We start from the raw sequence: 12,546 nt of genomic DNA, 5'->3' as shown, positions 1-12,546 counted from the left end.
CACAGTGCCCTCTATGAGTGGGTCAGCCATTAAGTGCCCTCTATGAGTGGGTCAGCCATTAAGTGCCCTCTATAAGTGGGGCAGTCATTAAGTGCCCTCTAGGAGTGGGTCAGTCATTAAGTGCCCTCCAGGAGTGGGTCAGTCATTAAGTGCCCTCCACACTGGGGCAGTCATTAAGTGCCCTCTATGAGTGGGGCAGCCATTAAGTGCCCTCTAGGAGTGGGGCAGCCATTAAGTGCCCTCTAGGAGTGGGGCAGCCATGAAGTGCCCTCTAGGAGTGGGGCAGTCATTAAGTCCCCTTTATGATCAGTGGGGCAGCCATTAAGTGCCCTCTAGGAGTGGGGCAGTCATTAAGTGCCCTCCAGGAGTGGGTCAGTCATTAAGTGCCCTCTATGAGTGGGGCAGCCATTAAGTGCCCTCTATGAGTGGGGCAGTCATTGAGTGCCCTCTATGAGAAGGGGGAGTCACTAAGTGCCCTCTAGGAGTGGGGCAGTCATTAAGTGCCTCTAGGAATGGGGCAGTCATTAAGTGCCTCTAGGAGTTGGTCAGTCATTAAGTGCCCTCCAGGAGTGGGTCAGTCATTATGTGCCCTCTAGGAGTGGGTCAGTCATTAAGTTCCCTCTAGGAGTTGGTCAGTCATTAAGTGCCCTCTAGGAATGGGTCAGTCATTATGTGCCCTCTAGGAGTGGGTCAGTCATTTAGTGCCCTCTAGGAATGGGGCAGTCATTTAGTGCCCTCTAGGAATGGGGCAGTCATTAAGTGCCCTCTTGGAGTGGGGCAGACATTGAGTGCCTCTAGGAGTTGGTCAGTCATTAAGTGCCCTCTAGGAATGGGTTAGTCATTATGTACCCTCTAGGAGTGGGGCAGTCATTAAGTGCCCTCTAGGAGTGGGTCAGTCATTTAGTGCCCTCTAAGAGTGGGTCAGTCATTAAGTGCTCTCTATATATGAGTGTGTGACTTACACAGAGTCCTCAATGTGTTGTTTATTCTGGTTATGTGACCTACACATACAGAGCCCTCTATTTGCTGATCAGTGACATACACAGCTCCTTCTATGCGTTGTTATGTGTTTTACATATATAGTGCCCCCTATGAGTGGGTCAGTCAATAAGTGCCCCCTATGATCGGGTCAGTCACTAAGTGCCCCCTATGATCGGGTCAGTCAATAAGTGCCCTGATGAATAAGTGACTTACACAGCTCCCTCTATGCGTTGTTATGTGACTTACATATATAGTGCCCCCTATGAGTGGGTCAGTCAATAAGTGCCCCCTATGATCGGGTCAGTCACTAAGTGCCCCCTATGATCGGGTCAGTCAATAAGTGCCCCCTATGATCGGGTCAGTCACTAAGTTCCCTCTAGGAGTTGGTCAGTCATTTAGTGCCCCCTAAGAGTGGGTCAGCCATTAAGTGCCCTCTAGGAATTGGGCAGTCATTAAGTGCCCCTTGGAGAGGGGCAGTCATTTAGTGCCCCCTAAGAGTGGGTCAGCCATTTAGTGCCCTCTAAGAGTGGGTCAGTCATTAAGTGCTCTCTATATATGAGTGTGTGACTTACACAGAGTCCTCAATGTGTTGTTTATTCTGGTTATGTGACCTACACATACAGAGCCCTCTATTCGCTGATCAGTGACATACACAGCTCCTTCTATGCGTTGTTATGTGACTTACATATATAGTGCCCTCTTTGATCGGGTCAGTCATTAAGTGCCCCCTATAATCGGGTCAGCCATTAAGTGCCCTCTATGAGTGTGTGACTTACACAGAGTCCTCAATGTGTTGATCTGTACAAGGCCCATTATTACACCTCTGTCGTTGTGAAGGCTTGAGATTCTGCTCACAGTAAGATTGTTCTACCATCTGTCCAGTTTTACGGTCCACACATGACACCTGACGCAATTGGATACCTGCAACAATTTTTCAATAGAGAAGATATATTATGTCCAAAACAGATTGTATCAGCACTGCATCAAACTATAAAAAGTCTCCTAATGTTTCAGTGCTTTTTTTTACTGAATGGTGTGCATTTTCTAAAAGGTAGTTATACACTAAGTAATTTTTTAAGAAGTGATGACATCGTGAAGGTAATAAGATGGGGATAAATAATAACTTAGTAAGAGGGCCCTGACATTAACCATACCTATATAATAACTATGACACTGTTTATTAGAGGTTGTACACAAGTTACACACAAATGTTGTCAAATATTTCAAAGCTCACTCAGATGATCAACCAGGCCTAGCCTTTTTACCTAAACTGTTAAAGTCAAAATCATCATATGTGGAATTTTTCTTACCAATATTTTGAAACTTGGAACTACATATAGTTGTAGAGTGGAGATTTTAGCATTGGTAACGCTGATGTAATGTTTCCTGAGCGTCAAAATCTTTACAGATGCATGTATTCTCACTGATCAATTACATGGCAAAAAACCATAATTAACACAGCATGCTTATTCAGACTTTTTTAACAGTAGAAATACCTAGAATTTTTGTAAGACATATATGCCGTTGCTATCATGTAAAATCAAAGTTGTACAATTCTACAAAAACGTGAAAACAAAGGTGCTAACAGTGACCAAAATGTCCACCTCTAGTAATAGTGACCTTGACCTTAGGTCCAAAATTATAAACATCAATAAAGCAAAGATTCTTGAAAATCGGACCACAAATATTGGCACTTTGCCCAGAGAGAATTTTTCTTGTATAATTAATCGGGCTGTTGACAATGTAGGGAAGGGGAAGCCAGGAGCGGGTCCAGGTGAGGGCGTAATCGGCGTACGCCGCCGCCCCCCCCCCCCCCCCCCCCCTCTTTTCAAAAAATAAAAAATGAAATAAAATATCGTAATCTGCTAATATTGTATTGAATATGTCAATTTTTATCATATTCGTTAATTAAATACATACTCTGATCGCTTTTTATACTGACACCCTGACACTTTAACTATAAAATATACATGCTCTAAGTCAGGAACCGTTACATCAGTGCATTTCACAATTATTATATGTTTTTTAGCAAAAAAAAAAGGTCCAAAAGATTTGATTCTACGCCCCCTCTTTCAAATATCCTTGAAACGCCCCTGGAAGCGGGACTCTCCCAACAGTTTCACAAACTGGCCATGGTATGATGCTGTTGAAAACTTTGAAATCAGGTCACCGAAATATGTCTGTGCATGAAGACTCGCACGTTCTCCTCGACATATTCCGAACGTTAATGAGGTACGTCTAGAAATGTCGGAGATACCTCCGATTATTTCTCCTTTGGACTGTATATATATCGGGTCTACGTCTCTACTTACCGTGTCCACACTCTACAGAACAGCCCGTCCACTGACCGAATGACCAGATGTATCTGGACCCCTGCTCCCCCGCGAAACCTCCGGCATGGTGGTCACCGGCTGTCTGAAACAGAAATCATCTCGTCAGCATCCACCAGCAGACGGTACACGCATGCACCGACCGTCAAAAATGGCGCGAAATTACCTGCAATTCTATCAAACATTTTTAATGTCGTGCAATGTTTTTTTACATGTAGATATTGGCATATATAATGCTTTGTGAGGATGAGAACAAACTCATCACCTTATTCTACAAAGTTACCTCAGCAGTTCACAAAAACTTTATCTTGAAATAATTGTTTATCAATAATTAACTATTTATCGCAAATATTGATTGAGGATCGAACAGTTCCCAGTGGCAAGTTCAAGTGATATACGTTTGAGTTTCTAGCTCATGTATTACAACTTTTGCTGATTGTTTCCATATTAAATTTGATTTATTTTCAATTAAAAGAATAATGTTTAGTGAAATTTGAGCACTTACCTTACTGATAATCACAGACAGAATTATAAATACATAATTAGCAGTGCTGTGGTGACTGCCGCTCATTTTCTCCACGTGCACGAGAACTTTCACATAAAATGCCTTGGCCCTTCCCACATTATAAAGTGATATGTGATCTGGAGCTGGTCATCTCAGCTATCGGTCGAAATAATTTATCCAAACACTGATGGTCAGTATCCAAACACGGCGAGCACTCGATGTCCAGTCCGGCCGGACAGGTATCACTACGAACACAGGGTCACCTATAAGGAGACAAATGCGACTGGTCAGAAGTGGCCGGAGATACGGACAACTGATAGGGGTAAGGTTTTGTTCAGAGATCCGACGGTGAGATATTGGGTAATGAGGAGGCGAATTCGAGCGTGTATATTTTCGTACAATGATTTTTTGTCAAAACCAGATAAATAGTTCAAGGGTTACAATAATATTGACTTACTGTCACAGGTGGCAATTCGTTCACACGAGAGTTTACAGACGTGTTGATACCATACAACAATACCGGTCTACTCCCACCTTAAAATACCTATATCAGCATTAACATTAGCGATGTAAAATTCAGGCTATGATTTTTTTTAAATGGCGTCTCATTCAACTTCTTATTTAAAATGAGCAAATATTCCAGTTATACTGTTGTCATAAAACCGCTCCGCTTGCAAATTAAAGCTAACAGGAAGTTGAATAGGTTCGATCAACGTTTATTACTGTCTAATGATATGTCCTGGGTGTTGCTCCTCACACACACCGTGACTAATCTACCACAGACCCCGACTGGTCCCTGAGGTGACACCGGAAGTGATAGGCGCGAGTCCCTTGGTGTTGATCCTCACACACACCGTGACTAATCTACACAGACCCCGACTGGTCCCTGAGGTGACACCGGAAGTGATAGGCGCGAGTCCCTTGGTGCCGGACACCTCCCCGTATCCACTGACACTTCCCATTCCCACTTTTCTTTATGTACACGACCACAGCACTCTGGGACGAGTATTAGTGCTACAAAGAACGAGGGTGTGGTCACACAACCGAAATAAGAAAGAACTAGGGTATGTCAACAACGAACAAGACGAGTATTGACAACGTCTCAGATATTTCCTTTACTTTTGTAACAGGGGAAGGGAAATACAACGGTGACCAGACCAGGATTTGAACCCAGGACCTCCAAATCCAGACGGGCACATTGACCAATTGAACAATTTGGTCACCGCCGGTCGCCAGGCCTAGTCCCTCTATTCGCACTCAAAGACAACGCTTACTACAACCCAGGTTTCGGTATCCCCTTACACATTACTTGGAAAAGGGTATGTATCAGGCACAGCTGTAACAGAACGTCCAAGACCAGGATTCGAACATAGGAACCTCGGAACTTTAGACAGACGCTCAAACCAATTGAGCTACCTTCTCACCAGTCCAGGCTACACCTGCAGCAATCGATATACATGACATCATCCCATATTGTCCTATTTGGAAGTTTCTTTATTGAATTAATTTCTGTGACTAGGTCAGTAAGTCGTATAAATAGAACTGCTGGTGCTAATCCGTAAATGGCGATACAATAAACACAAATTGAGTCGTAACGGCCAGAGTACTTTAAACAACTAACAAGTACGCCAATATTTTGTCGCATAGGAATTGTCAGAACTAAGGTCTATGTGCTGAGCAAACAGCTTGGTTAGGGAACTGGAGAGGCAATGCAAAAATAGGAAAACTTTTGGCCACTGAAGAAGACGTAAATTCTATAGATAGGCATTATCAGATTTACAGTAATAGTTGGAAGCTCGACCATGTGTTTTACTCGTTTGCTAGAAGGTGATCGGGGACATTCATACGGTCACTTCATATGTACAAAATATCCACATTTTATAAGCTGATAGTCTCCTGCTCCTTATGTGGTTGCAAGTTATGCCCTGACACCTGTACATGTGTATATAATTACTTTTGTATCTTCTTGGCACACCTGGACATATAGGTATGATAATGGCAGGTAAGGAATCTTGTGACATAAAGTAAGAATGGTAAGCAGGACAGACTAATACTTTGTGTTGTGACCTGCCCGTGGTCGTCGGTAGATATCCGTCTATAATTGGTCCTCACATTCATAAGTAGATGAATTACAAGCTATTGACATAGTTAACAAACAAGGGATATTAGGATAGCCCGACCCCCGGGCTACAGACAATCCACAGGAATTCCACACAGTGACCAGCTTATATGGTCAATGAATGGGTTTAGTGGGTCATAGATGCTTCCACGAGATTATCTGGTAATGTTACATGTACTAAACCATGATCTCTAGCGATAGTATTGGCTTAATTTTGAAATGAATTCCGCTTCGAGTCGAACCCAAGACCATTGGTTTAGTATTATTCAGTGCTCTATAGTTTCCTAATATACCAGTTGGCTTAAATGTATGGATTGAATTTTACGGAAGAAACAGTAGCTATATATGCAAGTGGACATACGACGCATAAGTGGACAGAAGGTATGGAAGCAGATGCCAGTAGTTGGACACAGGGACCTGAGAATTTGTTACAGCTATATTTGGACCTAAGCTAGGGTGTTTAGAGTAATTTTACACGTTTGAGGGGTTTAGATCAATTTTCAGTAAAAATTACACCCCAATGATGATAATAAACGAGGGGTAGCATTTTTTCTTCCAAACACCTTAGCTTAGGTACAAATATACATGTAGTTGTAACAAATTCGCAGGTCCCTGTTGTGATAGAGCGGGCGTACATATGAGATGCGGAAGTGGAGCTTAAGTGTGGAAGCAGACGCAAGGCGAGCAGGACGTCGTGTAGAACTTGAAGTCCGATGTGGAATTTAACTAAATGTTGAAGTAAACAATGAATATGAAAATGGACTAAAAAATGGCGGCAAAAGTCGGATGTGAATGCGGAATGACAAATGTTAAAGTGTGGACGTCAAATGTGTATATGGATGTAAGATATGAAATAAGGACGTTATATATATGGAATTGGAACGTAAAAATGAATGTCGGATGTAACAGTAGTGGTCGTTAGGTTGTGGAGAACAGACGTAAGACGTACACATTAAACCATGGCGAATCTCATACCATGCACGTAAACCTTCAAAACACGTTAAACCATGGCGAATCTCATACCATACACGTAAACCTACAAAACACATTAAACCATGGCGAAGCTCATACCATACACGCAAACCTACAAAACACATTAAACCATGGCGAAGCTCATACCATACACCTAAACCTACAAAACACATTAAACCATGGCGAATCTCATACCATACACGTAAACCTACAAAACACGTTAAACCATGGCGAATCTCATACCACACACGTAAACCTTGGCACAGCTCTTACAATACACGTTAAACCATGGCGAAGCTCATAAAATAGACGTTTAACCATGGCGAAGCTCATAAAATAGACGTTTAACAATGGCGAAGCTCGTACAATACGCGTTAAACCGTGGCGAAGCACATACAATACACGTTAAACCATGGCGAAACTCATACAAAAGACGTTAAACCATGGCGAAGGTCGAACAATAGACGTTAAACCACATTTAGTTCTTCTATATAACTCGTGTATACCGTCATCGCTGTGACCGTCAGTTGACGGGATCAGAGGATACTCAGCATGTTGTTAGTGAGTCCTATATTGAAATGTTACATTTATACACCTGAGTCTAATCAGAGCCGACGTGTTTTATGAATATGATGTCATTAACAGGTACTTTATTATGATAATGATAAGGAGTAATCGCCCCGGGAGGAGGGTCTACACCACGAGGGTGCCATCTGTCTGTCCCGGGGACACGCATACTCACCTGTACTGAATATAGACGGCGATTATGCCAAACAAAGGATATTATATAGACAGTAAACAAAGATAGCATTTTAGTTCATCCGTCAAAATTGCCAGATTAACGTTTCTGTGCTAGAGAGATTTACGTTAGTATATATAAGGGGGAGAGCGGTGTCGGATTATACCGACCATAAACTCCATAAAAGACTTTTCATATTCTACAATTTAAAAATCAATCTTTTAATTCTAATTCCATAAGCTGGTAACAAGATTAATTAATACATGGGTTACACCTGAAGATACAGACATTCTTTACATTACAATAACCTACCCAGTGTATTAGCGGCGGATATTGTTCCATTGTAATAGAGAGGAGAGCACACGCTTGAAACACGAGATGGTAGGGATTTATACTCGGCTTCATACACCTGAGCTATATCCCGACTTTACGAGGATAAAGCCCCGTAATAATAGGTGTGGGGTGTCGGGTGATACCAGACCCCTAACCTAGTACCCCAAATATCTTTATGACGAGACCACAAACGATTCTATGATTAGACCAGCGATAATCCATAGCATTGTACTTTTATGTATACGGATGATACATTCCCTACGAGAAATATTACTTTCCTGTTATGTTGCATGTGCTTGTGTAGAATGGACCTTTCCCGCGTGTAGATTGTAATTACATATCCGCGTGTAGATTGTATCATTCCGTGTTTAGACTGTAATATTCCCGTGTTTAGATTGTAACATTCCCGCGTGTAGATTGTAATTACATTCCCGCGTATAGATTGTAACATTCCCGTGTTTAGATTGTAACATTCCCGTGTTTAGATTGTAACATTCCTGTGTTTAGATGTAACATTCCCGTGTTTAGATTGTAACATTCCTGTGTTTAGATGTAACATTCCCGTGTTTAGATTGTAACATTCCTGTGTTTAGATGTAACATTCCCGTGTTTAGATTGTAACATTCCTGTGTTTAGATGTAACATTCCCGTGTTTAGATTGTAACATTCCTGTGTTTAGATGTAACATTCCCGTGTTTAGATTGTAACATTCCTGTGTTTAGATGTAACATTCCCGTGTTTAGATTGTAACATTCCTGTGTTTAGATGTAACATTCCCGTGTTTAGATTGTAACATTCCTGTGTTTAGATGTAACATTCCCGTGTTTAGATTGTAACATTCCTGTGTTTAGATGTAACATTCCCGTGTTTAGATTGTAACATTCCTGTGTTTAGATGTAACATTCCCGTGTTTAGATTGTAACATTCCTGTGTTTAGATTGTAACATTCCCGTGTTTAGATTGTAACCTTCCTGTGTTAAGATTGTAATTACATTCCCGCGTGTATATTGTAACATTCCCGCGTGTAGATTGTAACATTCCCGTGTTTAGATTGTAACATTCCCGCGTGTAGTTTGTAACATTCCCGTGTTTAGATTGTAATTACATTCCCGCGTGTAGATTGTAACATTCCCGCGTGTAGATTGTAACATTCCCGTGTTTAGATTGTAATTACATTCCCGTGTTTAGATTGTAACATTCCCGTGTTTAGATTATAACATCCCCGCGTCTAGATTGTAACATTCCCGCGTGTAGTTTGAAACATTCCCGCGTGTAGATTGTACCATTCCCGTGTTTAGATTGTAACATTCCCGCATGTACATTGTAAAATTCCCGCGTGTAGATTGTAACATTCCAGCGTGTACACTGTAACATTTCCGCGTGTAGATTGTTACATGTACATAACATTCCCGTGTTTAGATTGTAACATTCCCGTGTTTAGATTGTAATATTTCCGCGTGTAGATTGTAACATTCCCGTGTTTAGATTGTAATATTTCCGCGTGCAGATTGTTACATTTCGCGTGTAGTTTGTAACATTTCCGTAAAGGTAAAGGTACAGTCTACATTCCCTTGTTTAGATTGTAACATCCCCGCGTGTAGATTGTAATTACATTCCCGCGTGTAGATTGTAACATTCCCGTGTTTAGTTTGTAATATTCCCGTGTTTAGATTGTAGCATTCCTGTGTTTAGATTGTAACTTTCCGTGTTTAGATTGTAATTACATTCCCGCGTTTTGATTGTAATAACAATCTTCACGCGGAAATGTTACAAACTATACACGGGAATGTAACAATCTACATGCGGGGATGTTAAAATTCACACGCGGGAATGGTACAATCTACATGCGGAAATGTTACAATCTAAACACGGGAATGTTATAATTTAAACAAGGGAATGTAGACTATACCTTTACAGTTTAAAGCCTGTATCTTTACCGTATATAGACTGTACCCTTCCCGTATATAGACTGTACCTTTCCCGTATATAGACTGTACCTTTCCCGTATATAGACTGTGCCCTTCCCGTATATAGACTGTACATTTCCCGTATATAGACTGTACCTTTCCCGTATATAGACTGTACCTTTCCCGTATATAGACTGTACCTTTACCGTATAAAGATTGTACCTTTCCCGTATATAATCTGTACCATTCCCGTATATAGACTGTACCTTTACCGTATTTAGACTGTACCTTTCCCGTATATAGACTATGCCTTTCCCGTATATAGACTGTACCTTTACCGTATAAAGATTGTGCCTTTCCCGTATATAATCTGTACCATTCCCGTATATAGACTGTACCTTTACCGTATTTAGACTGTACCTTTCCCGTATATAGACTATGACCTTCCCATACATAGACTGTACCTTTACCGTATATAGACTGTACCTTTACCGTATATAGACTGTACCTTTCCCGTTTATAGACTGTACCTTTACCGTATATAGACTGTACCTTTCCCGTTTATAGATTGTACCTTTCCCGTATATAGACTGTACCTTTCCCGTTTATAGATTGTACCTTTCCCGTATATAGACTGTACCTTTCCCGTTTATAGACTGTACTTTTTCCGTATATAGAGTGTAACTTTCCCGTATATAGACTGTACCTTTCCCGTTTATAGACTGTACCTTTCCCGTATATAGACTGTGACCTTCCCGTATATAAACTGTACCTTTCCCGTATATAGACTTACCTTTCCCGTATATAGACTGTACATTTCCCGTTTATAGACTGTACTTTTTCCGTATATAGAGTGTAACTTTCCCGTATATAGACTGTACTTTTTCCGTATATAGAGTGTAACTTTCCCGTATATAGACTGTACTTTTTCCGTATATAGAGTGTAACTTTTCCGTATATAGACTGTACTTTTTCCGTATATAGAGTGTACCTTTCCCGTTTATAGACTGTACTTTTTCCGTATATAGAGTGTAACATTCACGTATATAGACTGTACCTTTCCCGTATATAGACTGTACCTTTACCATATATAGACTGTACCTTCCCGTATATAGAGTGTACCTTTCCCGTATATAGACTGTACCTTCCCCTATATAGACTGTACCTTTCCCGTATATAGAATGTACATTTCCCGTATATAGACTGTACCTTTCCCGTTTATAGACTGTAACCTTCCCCTATATAGACTGTACCTTTACCGTATATAGACTGTACCTTTCCCGTTTATTGACTGTACCTGTCCCTATATAGACTGTACCTTTCCCGTATATGGACTGTACCTTTCCCGTATATAGACTGCACTTTTCCCGTATATAAACTGTACCTTTCCCGTATATAGACTGTGCCCTTCCCCTATATAGACTGTACCTTCCCGTATATAGAGTGTACCTTACCCGTATATAGACTGTACCTTCCCCTATATAGACTGTTCCTTTCCCGTATATAGACTGTGCCCTTCCCCTATATAGACTGTACCTTCCCGTATATAGAGTGTACCTTTCCCGTATATAGACTGTACGTTTCTCGTATATAGACTGTACCTTTCCCATACATAGACTGTACCTTTCCCGTATACAGACTGTACCTTTCCCATATATAGACTGTACGTTTCTCGTATATAGACTGTACCTTTCCCATACATAGACTGTACCTTTCCCGTATACAGACTGTACCTTTCCCATATATAGACTGTACTTTTCCCGTATATAGACTGTGCCCTTCCTGTATATAGACTGTGCCCTTCCTGTATATAGACTGTGCCCTTCCTGTATATAGACTGTGCCCTTCCTGTATATAGACTGTACCTTTCCCGTATAGACTGTATATTTCCCGTATATAGACTGTACCTTTACCGTTTATAAACTGTGCCCTTCCTGTCTATAGACTGTGTCCTTCCCGTATATAGACTGTACCCTTCCCGTATATAGACTGTGTCCTTCCCCTATATAGATTGTACTTTTACCGTATAAAGACTGTACCTTTATATAGACTGTACCTTTCCCGTATATTGACTGTACCTTTACCGTATATAGACTGTACCTTTACCGTACATTGACAGTACCTTTCCCGTATATAGACTGTACCTTTTCCTTATATAGACTGTACCTTTACCGTATATTGACTGTACCTTTCCCGTATATAGACTGCACCATTCCCGTATCTAGACTATCCCCTTCCCGTATATAGACTGTGCCTTCCCGTATATAGACTGTACCTTTCCCGTTTATAGACTGTACCTTCCCCGTATATAGACTGTACCTTTCCCGTACATTGACTGTACCTTTCCCGTATATAGACTGCACCATTCCCGTATCTAGACTATCCCCTTCCCGTATATAGACTGTGCCTTCCCGTATATAGACTGTACCTTTTCCGTATATAGACTGTACCTTTCCCGTTTTTAGACTTACCTTTCCCGTATATAGACTGTACCTTCCCGTATATAGAGTGTGCCTTTCCCGTATATAGACTGTACCTTCCCCGATATAGACTGTACCTTTCCCGTATATAGACTATACCCGTATATAGACTGTACATTTCCCGTATATAGACTGTACCTTTCCCGTTTATAGACTGTACCCTTCCCGTATATAGACTGT

General features: G+C 41.1%; 1 protein-coding gene across 5 annotated transcripts in view; it reads right to left on the bottom strand.

The window, feature by feature from the left end:
• Positions 1–12,546, bottom strand: part of LOC110441987 (papilin-like) — a 220,687-nt gene that overhangs the window by 168,685 nt on the left and 39,456 nt on the right. For all 5 annotated transcript variants that reach the window (XM_021485321.1, XM_021485324.1, XM_021485322.1 and 2 more), the window contains exons 2-4: positions 3,817–4,079; positions 3,294–3,396; positions 1,758–1,902 (exon numbers count right to left, since the gene is read on the bottom strand). In XM_021485321.1, coding sequence (XP_021340996.1) covers positions 1,758–1,902; positions 3,294–3,396; positions 3,817–3,882 — 314 coding nt within the window. In that variant the 5' untranslated portion in view covers positions 3,883–4,079. The remainder of the gene's footprint in view (positions 1–1,757; positions 1,903–3,293; positions 3,397–3,816; positions 4,080–12,546) is intronic.

Source organism: Mizuhopecten yessoensis, unplaced genomic scaffold, assembly GCF_002113885.1.
Source record: "Mizuhopecten yessoensis strain PY_sf001 unplaced genomic scaffold, ASM211388v2 scaffold716183, whole genome shotgun sequence".
In the NCBI taxonomy this organism is placed as follows: Eukaryota; Metazoa; Mollusca; class Bivalvia; order Pectinida; family Pectinidae; genus Mizuhopecten; species Mizuhopecten yessoensis.
Note: the sequence above shows the minus strand (reverse complement) of the source record. Positions and strands in the feature narration are given on the sequence as shown.